Source organism: Sylvia atricapilla, chromosome Z (assembly GCF_009819655.1).
Source record: "Sylvia atricapilla isolate bSylAtr1 chromosome Z, bSylAtr1.pri, whole genome shotgun sequence".
Lineage (NCBI taxonomy): Eukaryota > Metazoa > Chordata > Aves > Passeriformes > Sylviidae > Sylvia > Sylvia atricapilla.
Genome location: NC_089174.1, coordinates 2,696,653 through 2,717,402, shown reverse-complemented (window position 1 = coordinate 2,717,402; position 20,750 = coordinate 2,696,653). Strand labels below are relative to the sequence as shown.

Below are 20,750 nucleotides of genomic sequence, written 5' to 3'. Positions count from 1 at the left end.
GAGGCGGTCGGGAGAGAATAGAAGTTCCCCAGTACCCAGCCAAAGGCAAAGGGCACACGGTTTGCCCTGGGCTGGGAGAGGCAATAAAAAGCAGCATTCCATTGGAATGGGGGTGTGTGTTCAGCTCTTGGAGGAGCGAGATACATACCCAGCTCAGGTGGATCCCCTCTAAGAACCAGTTCTCTTTTGCTTTGATGACTTTGTCCCCATTTCTTCTTAGCTACGAGTTGGCTCCTCTCAAACACCTCTCTCCCAGCAGCTCAGAGCTGCAGTGCTCAGTGTTTACTGTGTTCCAGACAGCACAAAGCTGGCTGGCCTGGTGCCCCTGAATATTTCTGTAAAACAGCCTGCATTTCACCCCTTTGCTCTGGCTCAGTGCACAAGTGCAGCACTGCAGGAGCCTCCTCCCAGAGCTGTGTGAGGCCCTGGCTCCTGCAGATGTGAGCTGAGCAGCTGTCCCTGCCTCCCGCTGGCCTCGGCTCCCCCGGCAGCAGCGCCGTGCCTGAAGGACGCTGCCCTGTGCTGGAGCCTGCGGAGCAGCCCGGCTCCCTGCCCTGTGCCCAGAGCGCTGCCCACACTGCTCACCTTGGCCAGGAGTTACAGGGCAGCCGGCACAAGGCTGGGGATCCTCGGCCAGGGCTCCAGCCCTCGGCTGCCGTTTGCCTTTCTCTCCTCCTGGGCAGGCTCCATATGCCCAAAGGCACCAGTCTGTGCTGTGCCCAGCACGGCGACGCTTCCCCTCGGGAGCAGCCGGCTGCCAGCTGGGCTCTGAGAGCGCAGCATTCGCCCGGGGCCAGGCTACAAGGGCCTCCTTCCTGCCTGCCTCTGCCCAGGCTCAGGCTGCTGCGGGCTCTGCCAGGGCTCTGCTGGAGCTCTGCCCTGGGCAAGGCTGGGCCCGCTCTCACCTCACAGTCGCTGACAGCTCTGCACCAGAGGAGACCTTTCAGAGCACCCTCAGTGATCCTTCTGATTCCTCACTTGAGCAAGACTCTCCTCCAGCCAAGGGATTGCACTTACGGATACAAATCCAAGTGGCAGGAACGCAAATGCTCTTGAGTCACAGCTGAAGAGCTGCATCTGCACAGGCTCTTTTGGCTGCCCCACTCCTCCTTTGGTTTTGCCTGCAAATGCCACTGCCCTTTCTACTGAAAATACAAGTACCACAAACAGAAGGTGTGCAAAATCTGGCCAGGGGGCCGTATGCCAAAGGCAGTGTGGTCTGGAGAGGGTGACTGAAGAAAAGCCTTCCCCACTTTCAAGGCCCACCAAAGAAGCTGTAAAGCACACTTTGCACCTTCAAGAGACAGCTGAAAACTCCGAATGACATGCTGAGCTTATTCACAGGGTAAGAGAGAAAGGAATCTTCCAGGTGTGCTAATATATCCAGAAAATTTATTTCTTTAACAATCCTATTCTATAATCGTATTCTACAAGCGTAATCTAAGCAGGGTAGGACGATAATAAGTCTAGACGTGATTATCACAATCATTTCTTGTCCTTCTTCTTCTCTTCTGAAATGATGAGTGGGGCCAGGGTGGATGCTGGCTTGGCTAATGTTACAAACGGATGCTGTCAACAGAAAAAAAAACCCAACAGAAATCAATGAGCCATGAGTTTCCAAGCTGAGTACCTCACAGGCTCAATCAGGACTTCTCTGGTTCCTAGAAAGACCAAGAAACAGGAACGAGGGGAGCATCGACATCTCCATCTTTCCATGGAGGACCTTGTTATCCAAGGCAAACCTGGGCCAGAATCCCACTAATCTCTTGATTCTGGTGTCTTCATCTGGATGGCACTTTTGCCCTGCCAGGGCTCTAGAAATGGTGCTTTCTGTCCCTGGGGTTTCTTTCTTTCAGGAAACTCCAATGACTCACACAGTCACTCTCTTTGAAAGACAGGCATTGTGCTGATTTCCACAGGGATACAGAACAATGCCTATCTTTCTGTGCCCTGCTCTCCCATGTTGGATGGCACTTTCCTTCCCAGCAGGGGCAGCTGAGTGGCACTGGGTCCTGCACTTCTCTCTCTGCCACACAACCTGGCAGTAACCCTGGGGCTGTTCCATCTGCTTGACTGTGCCAGGCAGCAGATGGGGCTGGGACAAGTCACCCTCAGCTGTCCCTGTTTGCGTGGCAGAAACCTCCAAGAGTGGAGTGGTGGGTACAAACCAGGGCCCCTCAGAGGCTCCCAGTGAGCCCCCACAGCCCCTTCTGCCCACGGCCAAATCTCTGACTGCTTGGCTGGGACTGGTTTCCTTGGGTAACACCAAATTACAAAACAGAGTGACACAAACAATCAGAGGACAGAGCAGCTCTCCTCTGAGGACAGACTGAGAGATGACTTGGAGATGACCTTGACAGGTGTCCCTGGCAGCCAAGGTCATTCTAGAATTCCTCCCCATTCCCATTTCAGTAACAAGAGTGGAGGTGAGCAGCAGGGGAGCTCATCTGATGCCATAACTTCCTAGGAGGAGGAGCCCATCCCCAGGACACTGTTTCGCCTGCAGCCCCTTGGCATTTTACCTGCAGGAGCTCCTTGGCAGACCAGCGCCATGCCTTGCGTGGGTGCAGGGAAAGCTTCAGGAAGTCGTGCAGCCAGGGTGAGAAGAGGTTGGGCTGCTCCAGCTTTGGTATCCCTCTGGTGACTCTCAGACACGGAGGCTGGAGAAAAGGAAACGTGAGGCTCTCACCTGCTGCTTTCACATCTCAAACTGCCCTCCCACATCCCATTGCTGAAGCTCCACTCAGCAGTGGCAGTTTCTGCCCTGGCAGAGAGGCAGAGGTGAATTTCCTCTACCTAGAAAAATCCCAAATCCCCATGCAGTCATAGATTTCCAACATCCAGCAGATCATGCCTTGGCAGCATTTTCACTGACTGACCTCGTTGGTGGGAACTAGGTCAGCAAAAGCCTGTTTCATTCTTGGAGGATTCATATCAGCTTTAAAGGCTTTTAAGAAGAAGTACTTAGCTTGTCTTCCAAGCCCTACTCTTTCCAAGGCTTCATACATTAAAGTTATCTCTGCACTGTTTGTTGGTCCCTTAAGCACAGCCGCCATAAAAGAAAACTCATCAGGCCTTTTGTCCTGCTCCAGAGAACAATGGTAATTGGAAGAAAAGCAAGGAAATCCACCAGGCATTGCTCAGGGAAGGAAACAAACATTTGGAATCTCATTTTCAACACAGACACAAAAAGACGCCTGCACAAATGTTTTGGGATGAAAAGTCGTATTTGGGCACACAGCAGCCACCTAATAGCTGTGTCTCCCAACAGTGTGCAAGTTTCAGTTTCTTTCTGTGGCAAAAGGTAAGCTTTTCATGGTCAAAGCAGAAGAAGGAGAAGTGCCACCCCTGTGATAACCCTCTGCTCATTTGGATACCTCAGTTAATGCATTAATGGGGTGCCCAGCACAGGAAGGGCCAGGCAAAGAATGGGAAGTTCTGGCAGGCTCTCTGCGTGACACCAGGCTCCGGCCTGGGCTCTGTCAAAACACCCATCACAACACCAACAGCTCTGTGCTGGAGGCCCTGAAATGGAGGGTGTCCAAAGAGACTCTGTTATTATCCTCTTGAATTCAGAGGAAAAGTTCCAAGCCTAACCCAGCCAACATACTCCCCTTGAGTACAAATAATTGTGGCAGCTTGCTTTCCTTGTCTCACACCATCAGAGGCCACAAAGGGGGTTTTATCGTGTCCCTGTGCAGCTGAGCTCAGCCACTGGGCATGGTGGGGAGCTGGAGTGCTCCATGTCAGTAGAACTGTGCAGCCCAGGGCTGGCCCTGCTCCTGCGGGAAAGGAACAGCGCCGGCGTCAAGCGCACACCTTGGATCCCAGCCCCAGGCACCCGACTGCAAGCCCATCACCTTGTGAAAGGACCCAGTAACAGCCCAGGCTCCGGCATACAGCTCTAACTGCAGTCGGAGAAAACACATCCTAAACTTCTACAGGCCACCCAGACACACGACAGAATGATGTACACATGATTTGAAAGATGGAATGTCTGGAAGACCCACAGGCTTTGGGAAAGATCCTACAGCATGGAGGAAAATTAATGTGCTGTGGCAAAAAAAGGAATAAGCAAGCAGAACTGCTTTGGGATTGGTTTGGTGGTTCTTTCTTTACTCTCTTGGTTTATCTCTTGTTTTTCCTTTTTGTCTTGCCTTTGCTTTTGCTTTTTCTCTTTTATTTTCTTTTGATTGTTTGCTTTTCCTTTTCATTTTACTTTTTTATTTTCTTTTTTCTTACTTTTTCTATGAAATTGAAACTCTGAAGTTTCAGCCTCCATTTCTCAGGATATTTATCACACGTTTAATCTCTCCACTAAAAAAGTCTTGTCCTTCAGAGACAGAGCTCCAACAGTGTTCAAAAAGCAAATGTGAAATGTCAGGCATGGCTGGAGGTCGAACTGGCAGGTTTCTGAACCGCTTACCTGCCACTTCCCTTCTGCTGCCACCAAAGCTACAGCAGGTGCTGATGGGCTGCAGGGGACATTGTTAGAAGGGGACCTTCCAAAAAGAGGTGGAAGCTGTGGCAGCAGATGGCAATGGGATTTTGTGCAATGGCGCACAGAACACGGGACAGGTGAGAAAGACAGCGGCATCCGAGAGCATTTGCACCTTACCGAGACGGGAGTTTCGTTCCAGTAAGGAACTTCCCCTTCCACCATTTCCATGGCCACGATTCCCAAAGACCAGATGTCCGCCTTGGGGCCATGTGGCTGACCTTTCAGGACTTCAGGCGCCATCCACCCAGGAGTCCTGCCCACTGAGCTCTGCCTGCTCTGCTCAGGGGGCAGCTGAGCAAAGTGGCCAAAATCAGCTCTGGACAAAACAACACACGATGAAAGCCAACTCCAACTAGGAAACCAAGCAATGAATTCCCCACTCTCACTCTAAGAATGTGCTGTTGACTCTGCTGGAGAACCGTCCACACTCGTTCTGCTTGGGGTTTAAGCCAAGGAACTTTGCCATTAGTCACTTCGAAACGAGCCAGGTTTTTCAACAGTGCTCACAGCAGTGGCCTTCATTCTCCTAAAGGTTTAGATTGTAGCTCTCTCCCTCTAGAAGGGACACACACACAGGCCAAGGCCACTTTTGACTGCTTGTGCTTCCTTGTCACACCTCTGTGCATGTTGCATTTGTGCCTTCAGCTTGCAGGAAGGGCCCCTACACTCCCACCTGCACCGTTTTTGGGGAGCTGGCAGTCACTCAAGTGCAGCCCCACACCCGTTCAGTGCTTGGAAGGCTGCAGCTGACTAAGAATATACAAACCCAGCTTGACAGAGCCGTAAGATCCCAGAAGGATATTGTGGCTCTTCACATCTCCATGGACAACGTGGTTTGCGTGTAGAAAATTCAGTCCTTGCAGGCACTGAGAGACAAAACAGAAAGATGAGAGCAAAAATGAATGTTGTGATTTCAACCCCACAAGAAAGGAAACAGCCCAAAAAATTCCTGCTCCAGAGGAATGGGGCGTAATGGCAGAACACAGTGCCACTGAGAGGAAGAGCTTGCTGCTCCAAGACTAGCAGGGCAGCAGCTTTCTAAGGAATGGCATGTCAGCTTTGGAAAGAGCAGCAGCAACTGTTGGTGTAGACTGTCCCCTGCAAAGCAGCCAGAATGACGGCTGCTGCAGTGCATGTGCTCAGAAACAAAGAGCATTTTGGCTGCACTATTTCCCTTTCCAGCTGAGGACTGTGACAAATGAGTCCCTCTTTTTTCCTTGCTGTTTCAAATTTTATTTGAAAACTTTGCTGCCACAGCACTTCTGCTTTTACAGGCAAGGAACACCATGCAGAGAGAATCAAGGCAAACGTGTGGATAGGCAAAGGGGAGGAAAGCAGATACAAGTGTAAGAGACAGAGCGAGAATCCAACAGCAGGAGATAAGTGTACAGGAACAGAGTCCAGTGAGTGCAGGGGCCCTGGCAGGCACTTCACTTGAGATGCTCTGGCTTGCCCATAGCATACCAGCAACACAGAAACAAAGCCTGGAATCACTCCAGACTGAGCCCCAGTTTCGCAGACAATCCTGCCCAAGCCCTGAGAAGCACAGATGGGATCGCTGACCTCCCGACAGATAATTGCCATGTCCTCTTCTGTCAGGGAGGTCCTGCTCAGGAGATCACTCAGCGTGCCTCCATCCATGTACTCCATCACCAGCCAGAACTGCTTATCCACAAGGTAGCTGAAAGGAGGAAACAAGGGTGTGGAGATCAACACACATGGCTACGTTGCTGTTTGGAACAGACAAGGGTTCATTCTTGTTTCCAGGTGCCTTTGAGACAAGGGCAGAATAAAAGGAGTCCACATTCCCTCTCAGCTGTGAAGTATTGGCAGTCTATGCAGTCTCAAGTGGAATGGCATAGCTGCAAAATAGGAGATGTCTTAGATGGCTAGCAAGCAAAGAGTGCAGTTTAGTAACTCTAAGTATAAAAAAAACCTGGCAGGCATGGTATTTCTGGAAAGAAACACCTCATCTTCCTGGCATGCAAAACCATGGAAAAGACGGGACACAGTCCAAGGCAAATCCTTGTTAGTTTCTCCACACCTAAGAAGACACTTGAAACAATCAAGCCCCAAAACAATGTGGTGGCAGTGAACTCACAGGCTATTGGTCTACTGAGATGTGACCCATCCAGGTTTTTGAACACTTTTCAAACTACTTCTGCCAGGGAGTAGTCATGCAGACAAGATCTGCTCTCTTCCCATCCATTGCAGATGAGCACAGTAATAATAATTACCAGTAATTGACAGCGCTATTTTCTGCCAGTGACCAAAGTGAGCTTTTACCTTGCTTGTTTGCAGAATGTAAACAAACATTCATGGGACAGGAGCACAACAACTCACCTGTCTATACAGCTGACCAGGTTGGGATTCCCACTCATCTTCATGATCATGAGTTCATTAATGTTTAATTCCTTCCTCCTTGGTCCTCGGACATTGATTTTCTTTATGGCCACCTAAAAGGACATTGAAAATCAGTCACTTGCCATTTCAGTGGTACGAGACCACAATGCACTTGGAGCAAGTGATTCTGGAATGACACAGCTGAGCTGTGCCAAAGTGCCTTGGCATTAGACAAAGGAGTCAATAGGATCTGACATTCCAACAGCCCATTTCTCTGCTCCTTTGGGGGCCAGTCACAGGACACATGGGCACTGATGTTTTTTCTTGTCCACTTGGTAACCAGGATGTCTCAGCTGGGACCCACAGACCTCTGACCACGCTCTTTGCTGCTGTGTTTGGGATTCAGAAGTAATCCACTCCTTAGTGATCTCTGGATACACCTTGGCCTATGGGCAGGGCTTAGGGCTTTTAGGGACACCTTGTAGATCTCTCCCTACGTGCAGTTCCCAAGAGCAGCCCTGCAGGTGGCTAAAGGAACTCCCACTAACATTCACATGTCTTTGCTGGCATCCAGAAATGAGAATTCAGGACTCAAGCTGCAGCCCCAAAGAGCAGGGAGATGCTCCAAGGCACCTCCTTTGTTTGGGTAACTGAGAGCGAGGGAGAACGTCCTTCTCTGAAAGGAACCACTGTCCTCCTTGCCTTCCTTCTGGAAGCTGAGAAGGACAAAGACTGTCCTAAAAGCAATTTGCAGGCTGGCACCAGTCTGTGCTTCCTGTGCCTGTGCTGCACAGCTCTGCCCACAGCTCCAGCCACAGCTGACACCAGAGAGGAAAGCCCTGGGGAGCAGCAGAGTCTGTGGGAGCTGTTGACATTTACCTCTCCTCCTGTGGCAGTGTTGAGTGCCTTGCAAACCTCTCCAAAAGTCCTAGAAACAAAAGAGCAGCAAAGAAAGGAGAAACCCTTTAGATGTTGGAGTGAGAGCCAGCTAAGACAGGAGATCTCTGCTGGAACAGCCCAAACCCTGCAGGATGCAGGAGGGCTCTGTCCGAAGGCAGATGATGCACTTTCCTCTCAAGTGCACGGCCACTGGGCCCGCAACGTTGGGGTTTACTGCCTCAGCTCAGAAAGAGAGCCTCTCCTTTCTTCTTGGGTTTCAGTTTCTAAAGTGTGCAGTTCTAATCCTGACCAAGGAATATTTCCTTCAGGAAACTCTACGAATGCAATGTTCCTCAGAAATGTTATCTCAGAGCTCTTAGGGAGTAGGTTTCTCTTTCAGGCCAAGAAGATTCTTCTCCCTGTGTTAGTGTGGCCAGATGATTTAGAGCTATACAAAAATGCTAAGGAAATTAACAGGGAGCTGTCCCACACTTGAGAGACCAGGAGATCTACCAGGTCCTGTTCCCTGCTACAGGCAAGATCTTGGCACTGTGGAGATGTCTTTGACAATGCCTTCTGGCCAGGCTCACAAATTCTGATGGGTGCTGAGACATGGGACAATCTAGCCTCAGTGTCTGAACATGTTTGCAGCTTGCCTGACTTCAGACAGGATAGATATTCCAGCAGAAAAACACTTGGCCCACGGATTTGTAGAAGTAGCTGTGATTGGACTCACCCATGGCCGATATTTTCCAGTTCCATATATTTTGTCATGGGATTCTCCATGCTCACGATTCTCCCTGAGGGAAACAAAATGCAAGATGCTCATTTTGAAGCAGAGATCCCAGCTTGCAGGAGATACAAAAGGCAGCCTCAGGGCCTGCGGCTCTGAACCCTTGGTGGTCAGCTGGGTCACAACAAGCAGCCAGACAGCTCTGAAGCACAGATGGCCAGCAGAGACTGATTTTCCACAGAAGATCCTATAGGGAATCCTGAATGTCCCTGTGACATCAAACTGAGGAGGAACATTTGGTACAGCTATGCTGACACATGCACACAACACACTGTCCCTCAGAGAAGAAAGACACAAGACGTACTCAGCAGCTGCAGGGAGTTGTCCTTGACCTGCTGTGGCTGAGCAGCAGCTGTGGCAGGGCTGGACATGAACAAACTGCCCGGGATCCACTTCTCAGCTTGGGGAGCAAAGGCTCCAATAGAAAACGCTGGTGCTGATGCTGCAGCAGCTACAAGAGAAGAGTCTGTGTAGATCTGGGAGAAGAAATGAGTTTGTGTCAGAAAGGTGCTGGCACAGATTCCCCTGAGAGCTCATTTCAAATGCAAGGCCTTCTAAACAGGCTGTCAGCCACATGCAGGGCTCTTAAAATGCATTTCTTTGGATGTCCACTTCTGAAACCAAACGGCCAAAACCAAAGGCTGGTTGAAGTCACGATCATGGACAGATTCATGTTCCATTTTCATGGATTTTCTGGAGCATGACTGCCACAATGACCATTCCACTTCCCCCCGGCACTCCTTGCCCCATCCAAGGACTGCAGATGCACTTGCAGCTCCTTATTCAAATGTTCTACCTCCTCGCACTGAGTCGTGTCGTCCTCCACCTTCAGGTCTTGCTCAACCTGCAGCACTTCTGGTGGAGACACTTCCTGTGCCTCACACCCATCCTGAGGCTCCTCTGTGCCAGCCATTTGCTGGAAGTCTTTGCAGGCTGCCAGGTGAGATGTCAACACTTCCTCCTGGAGTCAAAGAGAACAAAGCAGTCAGAGACTACAGCTTGTCCCTGTTAGCCCAGAGTCATCAACTGAGAAGAAAGGGAAAGATCAGATTCACAAGGGCTACACAGGGCTTGTTTCAGTCCTCCATCTGGGTCACCACATTCCCATGTAAAAACACCTCAATAAACAAGGAGAGCAGGGGGAGGCCAGCAGGAGTCAATTTGGATGACTGCTGGCCAGAAGGACAAGGACAAATTCCATTGTCCAGGGCAGCAGCTGAGGTTCAGTGCATCAGGAAATGTCTTTTTCTCAGTGGCTGTGCTGGACACCTACAGCAGGATGACACTCAGAGGTATCACCTCACTTGCCTGCTGCTCTGCAGAGGAAAGGCAAGAAGGGCAGGAAGCACCAGTTTGGTGACTATGGTGGCTATTGCTGTTTCACTCACTAGCTTTTGTAGAGCCCAAGGGTTGGACCGAAGTCTGGCTTTGAGCATTTTTATTTCTTCCCCCAGCCTCTTCTCGCCTGTGTTGATCCTAGCCTTAATTTCCTCCAGCTCGCCTTGCAGCTGTTCCTTGACGTTCTGTAAAAAACAAGAGAGGGGATGTTCCATGAGTGGAGTGGCTGCCACTCTTACACCAACCTCACCTTGCTGATCGCCTCTCTGCTGATGGAGATCCGTCCCCTCTTGGATGCTCCTCAGGTCTTCCTTGTTCCTGCTCTTCACTGCCTCGATGTCACTCTGAGCTTCGGCCAGCTCTGCTTGTAGCTCTGCCTCGATGTTCTGTACACGCAAATGCAGAGCAAGTGACAGTGGGGAGCTGCCATCAGGCTCAGCTTTTTCCTCTTTCAGCCCCAAAATCACACTCATTCCGCCACTGCTTTCTGTTTCCCTGCCCACCTCTGCTTCCATTGTAACCCTGCTTTCCCAGGGCTGATCTCTGCACATGACAAGGCTCTGTGCTTTCCGTGCCTCTGGGACTCCTGGCCTCCTCAGTGCCAAGAGCTCTGTTTTATGCCCCTCTTCCTGCCCTTCACTCTGTCACCTGCTGAGCCAGGCTTACCTGGCCATTCTCCTGTGGCTCTTCCACCTGCAGCCTGAGCTGCTCTTCCTGCTTTTGGCCTGGCAACAGCTCTCTCTGAGTGTGGCATGGCATCTCTGATGGAATGATCTGCTCATGCTCTTTCTCTAGAAGGACCTGCACAGAAGGCAAGAGAAGTTGCGTTTCAGCTTCCCATACAATAGCTGTGGGCTCTGCCTCACAGACTGAGGGGCTCCCACATTCCCAAAGCACTGTGCTGCTGCTCTCCTAGGTCATTCTCTGCCTGTGGAAGGCACAGATTCCCAAGTGACACTGGCAAGACAGTCATGGTCCATGTGGAACTGAAGCTCCAGCTGCCTCTCAGGCAGCTGGCAGGGAAGGTGTGACATTTCTCAAGGTTCTGCTCAGGGCTTCCTTCCACTTCTGCTGTGTCCTGTTTGTCTTTCTGTAGAGACTGACACCCAGCCCTGTCCCACAGCTCCATCCTGCCCCTGCAGGTGGCTTCCTGTGTGAGCTCCCTCCTAATAAGAGACCCTTCTGGAGTTCATGTTCTCTTCAGGCCTGCACTGCCATTCCTGCCTTTCTGACATCTACCCTCTTGTTAGAAATCCTGCTCATTCAGCAGATAAGGATGTGTGCAAATATCCTCTGATGGAGGTCAGAGAGCCTCTACAGCCACCTCAGTGTATGGAGGAGAGGACCAAGGTGCTGATTCTCCCTCTTTTGACAACTGATAATCCTTGAGTGGTAGAAACAGAGACCCCTATTAGGCGCAATCAACAAATTAACTGACACACCCCTGAGGATTCCAAAGATGGAAATGATGATCCATGGAATTGATATATAACCAGAGTCATCAAACACCAGCTAAAATATGGAATTTTTCCACCTCACTAGGACAGGCAGAAATTGAAACAATTAGCTGGAGGATGCAGGGCAGAAGAGGCTGGAGGAGGAAAACAGCTCTGAGGGGAATAAAAAAACCCATGTCAACTCAGAGGACATCACAGCCTGCTCTGAATCTGTCAATGAAACATGTCTTTTCCAGAGAGGAGGGAGAATATCTATTTTCCAGAGCAATCACCCTGAAAATTAAATTCTAAAAAAACCTCTTCCAATACTGGAAGAAGGAAATAAATCATGACCTAAAGGAACATGAGACCCTAGAAAATAAAGAAAATGAACAGTGGTAATACACCTAACAAACCAATTATCGAACAAAACAATGGGAATATATAATCCCCTCCACTGCCAAAATATTTGGATGTAGTGAGGGGACACTGAAAGGAAATCAAATAACACTTTTGTCCAGATAAAAGCTTCGTCAGCACCTCCTCCCTGGCTGAGTCCTCCACCCCAGCTACCCTGTCCCTCTCTGGACACGCTCCAGCCCCTCCATGAGTTTCTGCTCCCCAGGGCCCAGAAGCAGACACAGCACTCCAGCTGTGCCCGCAGCTCTGCCCAGCACAGGGGGACACAGGTCACTGCCCTGCTCCTGCCCTTCCCCTAGTGCTGACACAGGCCACCGTGCCCTTGGCCTTCTTGGCCACCTGGCCTCACGTTCTGCTGCTCTTGACTGGCACATCTGGCCTCCTTTTGTCCCACGCAGATCCCCAGGCACACAGGGGCACTTTTGTCTCTGCACACAGCCTCCAGAACTTCCACATGTCCTTCCCACTCTCGGCATCCTCAGCCAGCAGCAGCAAGTGCTGGCTGGGCAGAGACTTGCACCTCTGCCTTGCACTAAAGACAGCACCTCCCAAAGTGGCACTTACTGTCTCAGGAACATCTGGATGTGGTGTGACCACAGCTGGAAGACTGTGGAAACTTTGCTCAGTTTGCTTTTTCTCATTTTCCCCACCCTTTTTCAGGACTTTTTTTCCTCACACGTTATCTCTCATGCTCCCCTGTATTCCCTTATTTTCTGCTTTATTTTCCCTCATGGTTTTAATAATTTTCCCCTCACTTACCCTGCCGTTTCCTCCCCTCAGGTTTCTCTCATTTTCTCAGGCATTTTTCTCAGCATTTTCTCTTCACTTTTTTCTGTTTTACCCTCCTGTTTCTCACCCTTTTCCTTTCCCATTTCTCACACTTTCCATCTCACATTTATCATTCTTTCCCTGCCATGGTCCTTATACTTCTTCTCTCTGATTTTCTGCCCTTTTTTCACTCCTTTTTTCTGCCACTTTTCCTATCAAACTTCCCACCCTTTTACCCCCTCACCTTTTCTGTCTTTTTCTGCCATCTGCTTTCTCACTCTTTACCCTCAGGATTGTCACAATGTTCCCCTCACATTTGTTGCCTGCTTCTCTCTCTTGGCCAGTAAAGTTTCTCACTCTCTTCCCCTCACATTTCCCACCAGTTTTTACCCTATTTTCTCACCGTTTCCTCCTCATGTTTATAGAATTTTCGCATTGTATTTCCTGCCTTTTCCTCCTCTCACCTTCCTCTGCTATTTTTGCTCACATTTTTCACCATTTCCCCCACAGTTTTCTCACCATTTCCCACTCAGGTTTCCGACCCTTTTCTTCCCTCACAGTTCCCTCTTTTTTCACTCCCATGTCTCACACTCGTCACCTCACGTTTGCTGCCCTTTTCCCCCTCACCTTTCTTAAGCCACTGGTTCCTCTCAGTGACTGTTCCTCTTCAGAAGTTGATGGGCTTCTCTTCTTTTTTCCTGCAATCCCCTCCTCAAAATGATGGGTGCCAGAGCAGGGCCCCAAGAAGCCCCTGCCTGTGCGTCTGCTGAACAGAACGGCTGTGCTCAGCTCAGAATCTCATGAAGAACAACCTCAACTGCACTGGACTTCCTGCTGCAGTTCTGGTGTCAATTCCAATTCTTCAGAGTCTTCATAGTGTTCTAAAGAAACAGGCGTGATAAAAATTGGGCCAGGAGACCAGCTCCCTTTAAATGCCTTTATTAAAATTCAGCTTTTAAATGGGATGCTCGTGGGTCGCCTGCGCCACCGCCGCTCCCTAGCCGATGAGTCACCACGGAGGAGGAGGTCGCTCCTGCTGCCGCTCGGGCTGCAGAGGCGGGGATCCAGCCTCACGGGAAACTCCCAAGGTCCTCCTTTTGGCTCGGAAAGTCCAGGGATGTCACTCTGGTCCAGTATCTTTCAAACTATGGCAAGATAGCGAGAATTAGTCACAGTTAGCCAAATACTTTCCCTACCGGATGGCATTGGTCCGGTGTCCAGGTGTTGCTTCGGCTCGTTGTTCTAGGACTTTGTCGATCCGAATCCCCCTTCCTCTTTAGTGAAGTATGCTGGGAGCCTGAGTGATTTCCATACAGGGCGGTGTTGGTGAGTGGACAGGCAGGCGAGGAGTTGTGAAGGCGAGGTTGAAACAATGTAACGAACAGGCTGGAATGAGGCGACGTAAGCGCCTTCACAGACAGGCAGGAACAACAGGGGCTTGACTTAACAAGAGAACATGGAGGGTTTAGGGGATAGGGGTATGCTATTTAAATTACAAAACTATGGGATTTACAAACCGGGAATATAAGGCGTTGGGGTAGAACTAGGATACAAATTTTCTTACATCTTTTCTAAATAACAGGTTTAACATTTTCTAATTTATCTAAAACAACCACTAAACAGGATTTCTTGAGCCTTTATTTCTCTCAGTCCCCCCTCTATTTCTTTGATCGGGCTTTTGCCCGCATCAACTAATTGGCTGTCTCTGGCTCTTGGGAGTATATTTTTCTTAGTTTTTGGTACTGATTATAAATCTTTTTGGCTTCACTCAGTTCTTCCGGTTGGGACTCGAGTTTCATTATATTTGTGGGCTTAGAGTTGTTTATTTCAGGGAGTTGGAGACTAGCCTGGACCGTAGATGTTATAGTCCGAATGAGACAGGGAAGGATACAAGGGATCAGTAGAAGACTGGCTAGTGCACTGATAATAATAAATACTATCTTTTTCCACCACGCCCCTTTTAGGGACCAAAAGTTGTCCCACCAGTCGGTGGAAATCAGGGGTTTCCACTCTTGGGTGCCCACATAAGCTACTTTTCTAATTTCCTTTGAGATGTTTCTAATCACTTCGCTCTTGTCATCAATTTCTAAGCAGCACTCTGATGAATTGAATTTACCACAGATGCCTCCCTCATTTGCCAATAAGTAATCGACAGCCAATCTGATCTGATATACCACGGCCCGCGTTTGTGCCAATTGGTTACTTATGTGGTCCAGTGCCAGGGCTGTTTTATTTGAGATAACTTCTAATACAGCTTGCAGCCGAATTATCCTGTTTAACATGTAGACGGGAGTTCTGTATCCCCAGGATCCATCTCGCGCCCAGGTCGCTGGCCCATAAGTCTTTATAATTTGTTCGGGAGTCCAAATTTTGCCTTTCCAATTTTGGTTGCTGCCTAGATCTATGATGGCTCTTCTCTTCCGGGTGGTCCTCTTTAGGTTGTCATAAAGAGGTACACCAAGGTGGTTCCCTGATTCCCGAGGGAGTAGAAAGAAGGCAGGTTTAATTACACCAATGGTACAACTTCCTGCCCAGTCTCCCGGCAGATGTGTATATGCCATGTCTCCACATATCCAAAAAAGATGTTCAGGGGCCTTCCACGACTCATCCCCGATGTCAAAGGGGCGTTCCCAATACTTGGATATTCCCCTCACTCCCCAAAAAGGGTTTATACCTTTCTCTGCACACTCATGTAAATTATAGCCTTCATGGTAAATGCATCCTGTTGGTTTTTTCCCGATGGACCAATACCTATTAGGTTCTTGGGGAACCCATTTTTGGTATAATTCTTTCACAATCAAATACCTTTTGCATACCATTTCCCCAACAAATGTTTTGTATCTCTTCCCTGCTCTTTTAATGCATTCTTCTCCGATTATCTTGGATTTTAATTCCCATTGTTCCTTCCTCCTCTCTTGACTACCGGGAGGCTTTTGTTCCATCAATTTCCACCTCAGAATATCTAAGGGGGATAAACTCGTTCCTTCCCAGGGCCATACGTCAGACATTTGGGTACTGCCGCAAATCCAGCAGTTAGTTAGATTTAATTCATGACTGACTCTCTCCATAAGGTCAACAAAGAGGTTTTTACCAAGGACTTCATCTAAATCAGTTTTTTTCTTTACCTTCAAGGCTTTTTCTTTTACTAAATCGGCCACACCCTCCGGATTATTTAGGTTTTCAAAACAAAACCATTCTCTGATAGGGCATTCCCCTGTCAGACGTTGCCGAAAATTGGCTGTGCTCCTGGCAATCCAATACTTCTTCCCATCCTCCTGACAGGAGGATATTTCGGTTTTATCAAAACAGGTGTGCTTCACATGGGTGTGAACTTGTATTAGAGATTGTAAATTCTCCCCATCATAGACTGGTCGGTAACACTTTGAGCATGTTCCTTCAGCAATTCCGCTGATTACTAGGACTGCTACCAGTCCTCCCAAGAGTCCGGTATGAACCATCACGATCTCACCCGGTCTTGCCTCTTGGGGGAGGGGAGTCATATAGCTGAATTAGTCGGGCTTCCCAATGTGTTCTCACCTTTCCTTATCTTTTGGTTGGTCTTTCTGGGGTATGTCCTGTGAGAGATTGGTTAGGACTTTCTTTATTAACTTGTGTAGCGGTTTGAAACTTTATCAATTTCAATTAACTTGGCCTTATCACAACACTTCTTAAGTAATTTCTGATAATACACAAACGGTTCAATTATACACTGGAAACAGCTTTGAATAGCTTAGCACTGGAGAAGTTTCTCAAACTTCCCTAGTCCCTTTTAACGATATCAAAACACCAAAAAATTCCCCAACGATACCGAGAACTTCTCCCCACCACAGTATAGTCTTTTTAATTCTTAGTCCTTCTTTGGCTTCTTCTTAAAAGTCACTTTGAGCGTGTCTGGATCTTGAGTTACAGTCCACTGGGAAGAAGGATTAGGGTGCAGGTCGGGCGGATTCTCTGGAGGTGGTATTGGTCCTTTTACCCGCGACACATGTGTCCAGCCTTTTTCTTGGGTCCTCACTGCCGTGTGTGTTGTCAGCAGGACCTGAAAAGGACCCTCAAACTTAGGGGTCAGTGGAGTGGCGTTCCAGGATTTTACTAGTACCCAGTCCCCTGGCTTTATCTGATGAATATCTGTGTCCAAGGGAGAGGTTTGAGGAAGATACCCTTTTCGTTTCAGATCTGCCAATGTCTTGCCAATTGTTTTTATGTATTCTTTGGTTGCTGCCTCTCCTTCCAGATAATCACCCGTGCTATATGGGGTTAACAAGAAGGGGAGTCCAAACATCATTTCATATGGTGATGCCCCTATATCCGATCGTGGCCTGGTCCGAATTCTTAATAGAGCTAGGGGCAAACACTTTAACCAATTAAGTCCTGTTTCTGTTATTAATTTGGTTAATACATTTTTCAGGGTTTTATTCATCCTCTCGACTCTCCCTGAACTCTGAGGATGCCAGGGTGTGTGTAGCCGCCACTTGATACCTAGTGCTTTGACCACATCTTGCAGCACTTGGGCCACAAAGTGAGGTCCTCGATCTGAGTCTATGTTGTTTACTAAGCCATACCTGGGGATAATTTGTTCTAACAATATTCTTGCTACTGTTTGTGCCGTTTCGGTCTTCGTGGGGAAAGCCTCCACCCAATGAGTAAGATGATCCACAATTACTAGGACATGTTTGTACCCCTGTACTGATGGCATTTCAGTAAAATCGACCTGGATGTTTTGGAAAGGTCGTAGGGCTAGAGGCCTTCCTCCAGGTGAGGCTTTCCTCATCACCTTTTGGTTCACCTTTTGACAGAGCAAGCACCCTTCTGTCACTGCCTTGGCCAAATTGTATATCCCTAGGCATACATGTTCTTTTAAAAAGTGGTCGGCTAGCCCCTGGGTACCCCAATGGGTTAGATGGTGGATTTCCTCTAGCATCTTGCGAGCAAGAGCTTTGTTCAGGAACTTCCTTCCATCTGGAGTCAGCCACTCCCCTTGTTTCCCCTGAAGTAATCCAAGTTTTTTTATTTCATTTAGTTCCTCTCTGGAATATATGGGTTTCATTCCTTCTTGGGCTGGTGCCTTATTCATAGCAAAAACCTTTATCGGGTCTTTTATCTCTTGTGCAGCTGCCTTTGCCGCTTGGTCTACTAAATGGTTGCCTCTCTTTTCGATAGTATCTCCTTTCTGATGCCCTTTTATGTGCACTATTGCAATTTCCCGGGGCTTGAGAAGGGACTCCAGGACCTGCTTAATTAGTTCTTTATGTACTAGATCTTTTCCCTTAGAGTTTAAATATCCTCTCTCTTCCCAGATCTTTCCAAAGGTATGAACTATTCCGAAAGCATATTTGGAGTCGGTATAGATAGTACCTTGGCCTGACTCCAACCGGTCTAATCCCCTTTTAAGAGCGTATACTTCGCAGCACTGAGCTGACCAATTTGGGGGTAACTTCCCTTTTTCTACCACTTCCAGGTTGTCTATTTTTGTTTTCTCAACTATGGCATATCCTGACATCCTCTTCCCATCAACTATTCGGGATGACCCATCCACAAACAGCACCCTTCCATACGGTAAGGGCCTGTCATCCAAATCTTCCCTAACTTTGGTGTGTAAATTCATAATCTCCAAACAATCATGCTCTAAATTTGGTACTGGTTCTCCGGAAAGGAATTGCGCTGGATTTAAACTTTTTGTGGTGGTAAGTTCCAAATTGGAACTATTGGTCAGAATGATCTCATATTTCAGGATTCTCGAGTCGGTTAGCCATTGTTGGGCTTTCTGGCTCAAAACCGCCCTGAGATCATGGGGAGTATGAGCAATGATTTTACCCTGTAAAGTTAGCTTTTGTGCCTCTTCGATTAACATAGCTGTAGCTGCTACAGCTTGGAGGCAAGCCGGCCATCCCCTGGCCACTGGATCTAGTAACTTAGATAAATATGCGACCGGCTTTCTGTGTCCCCCCCATTCCTGGGTCAGCACACCATACGCAATTCCTTCTTCTGAATTGACGAATAGATCAAATTCCTTTTTTAGATCTGGGAGACTCAAGACTGGCGCTGTAGACAATTTTGTCTTCAAATTCTCTAGTTGTTCCTCATCTTTGGTCGCCCATGTTATTGGCTCGGGTTGTACCAATTTCTCATATAGAAATTTTACGCTTTGGGAATATCCTTCAATCCATAATTTGCAATATCCAAATAGTCCCAATAATTTTCTTATGTCCCTCTTAGTGGTGGGAGCTTGGATGGCAAGGATCCCACTGATTCTGTCCGGGGTAAGTTTCTTATACCCTCTTCCAATAAGATGTCCAAGATAGGTCACTTGAGGTTCTACAAATTGCAGCTTGTCCTTTGAGACTTTGAGACCTTTTTCCCCTAGGAAATTCAGGAGATTGATGCTAGTCCTTTTTACTCCATCCTGCCCTTCCCCAGATATTAACAAGTCATCCACATATTGCAGGATTTGTACCCTATCTTCTGGAATGAATTGCTTTAACAATTCTTCCAGGGCTTGTCCAAATAAATTCGGGCTCTCGGTGAAACCTTGGGGAAGGCGTGTCCATCTCAATTGTTGCTTTCTCTTATTTTCAGGATGTTCCCATTCAAAAGCAAACCAATCTCGGCTCTTCTCAGCAAGGGGACAGGCCCAAAAAGCGTCTTTCAGATCTATTACTGTGAACCATGCATGCTCTCTAGGGATTTTATTTAGCAAAGTATACGGGTTTTGGACTACTGGATATCTAGCAATGGTTCTTTTATTTACTTCTCTAAGGTCCTGTACCAATCTAAATTTGCCTTCCGCCTTTTTTATCGCCAGTATTGGGGTATTGTGAGGTGACATACAAGGCTCCAAGATCCCTTCTGCTAATAGATGAGAGATGACAGGTGCGAGCCCTTGTTTACCCTCTATAGAAATAGGGTATTGTTTGATCTTTATAGGAGGTGTTCCTTCCTGCATTTTTATTTCTATATGTGGGATATCCAGGTATCCATATTTTCCTTCTTCTGCCCATACCTCTGGCCTTATTTCATCTAGATCTTGGACTGTCAACCTCATCATTTGCACTACCATTTTTCCTTCCCTAGGAAGGATTCCTACTCCCAGCTGGACTTGTAGATCTCTCCCTAACAAATTACTATCTACCTTCGGTAGATATATAAGATCTACAATACACCTTTTTGAATTTCCTTTTATTTCCACCCCTCGTATTATTGAGGCTTTAAAGGGCTTCCCCTCTGCCCCCAATACCTCACAGCATTGCTCTCCAATATTTAATCCCATGGGGAGCTTGTTTATGCAAGACCGGTCTGCACCGGTGTCCACTAAAAATTCAAACTCCTCATGATGGGGACCTACTTCAAAATTTACTATGGGCCCTTCCTGATGTTTCTCTGGGTCCCCCAACGCAAAGAGCCCATGACACCCCTAATCGTCCTGGCCTTCTCCTTTCAGTATTTTCTCTAAGGCCTCCTGCTCTCTTGCAATGGCCTCATCAAGGGACTCCTTCCTACAGTCCCTTCTTATGTGTCCCATTTCCCCGCAATAAAAACATTTTCTCGTTTCCCCTGCTTGGGGAAACGTTTTCCAAGGTGGCAAATCCCTCTTCTTTATAGGGACTGCATCCCCTCTTTTCGGTGGGTTAGAGTTGCCTACTAGGTCCTTCACACTCTCCCTGGCTACCGCCACCATAATCTTGGTCTTTGACCTTGTCTTTTCTTCCTCCCTCCTGAGATACACTCTCACAGCCTCTCTCAATAACTCATTCATCCCCCTCTCCTGCCAATCTTCCATTTTTTCGATCTTTCTCCTAATATCCGGCCAGGCTTTGGTGACAAATTGTAATTTTAACAATACCTGGCCCTCCTGGCTGTCTGGGTCCACACTTGAGTATTGCTGGAAACTTTCTCTAAGCCGGTTTAACCAGGCTGCAGGAGTTTCATCTTTTTCTTGGGCACCATCAAAAGCCAATTTGGTGTTGGTGCTTCTGGGCACGGATTCTTTGATGCCCCTTACTACTAGACTTCTATGGTCCTCCATGTTTCGCCTTCCTTCTGCCCTATTGGGATCCCACCCTGGATCCGCTATAGGCACTTTCTGGTCACCTGGAGGGCCCATCCGATTTTCCCTTTCCCAGATTCGTATCCCTGCCGTCCTGATTAACCGGACTTCCTCCGGGTTGAACAAGATATGTAATATGGAATTTAGTTCTCCCCAGGTGTAAATGTTAGGTCCCAGGAATTGATCCAATTGATTAGCTACCTTTACTGGGTTTTCCACCAGGTTCCC

General features: G+C 48.2%; 1 protein-coding gene across 1 annotated transcript; it reads right to left on the bottom strand.

Moving 5' to 3' along the window:
- Positions 1-1,485: 1,485 nt before the first annotated feature.
- On the bottom strand, positions 1,486-20,501 carry LOC136373866 (serine/threonine-protein kinase PAK 2-like). The gene is made up of 9 exons (XM_066338879.1): positions 20,319-20,501; positions 10,521-10,655; positions 9,905-10,240; positions 6,845-6,957; positions 6,065-6,182; positions 5,268-5,367; positions 4,619-4,815; positions 2,523-2,660; positions 1,486-1,569 (listed from the first exon to the last, which is right to left on the bottom strand). Exons 1-9 carry the CDS (start codon positions 20,499-20,501, stop codon positions 1,486-1,488), a joined length of 1,404 nt encoding a protein of 467 aa, XP_066194976.1.
- Positions 20,502-20,750: the final 249 nt, after the last annotated feature.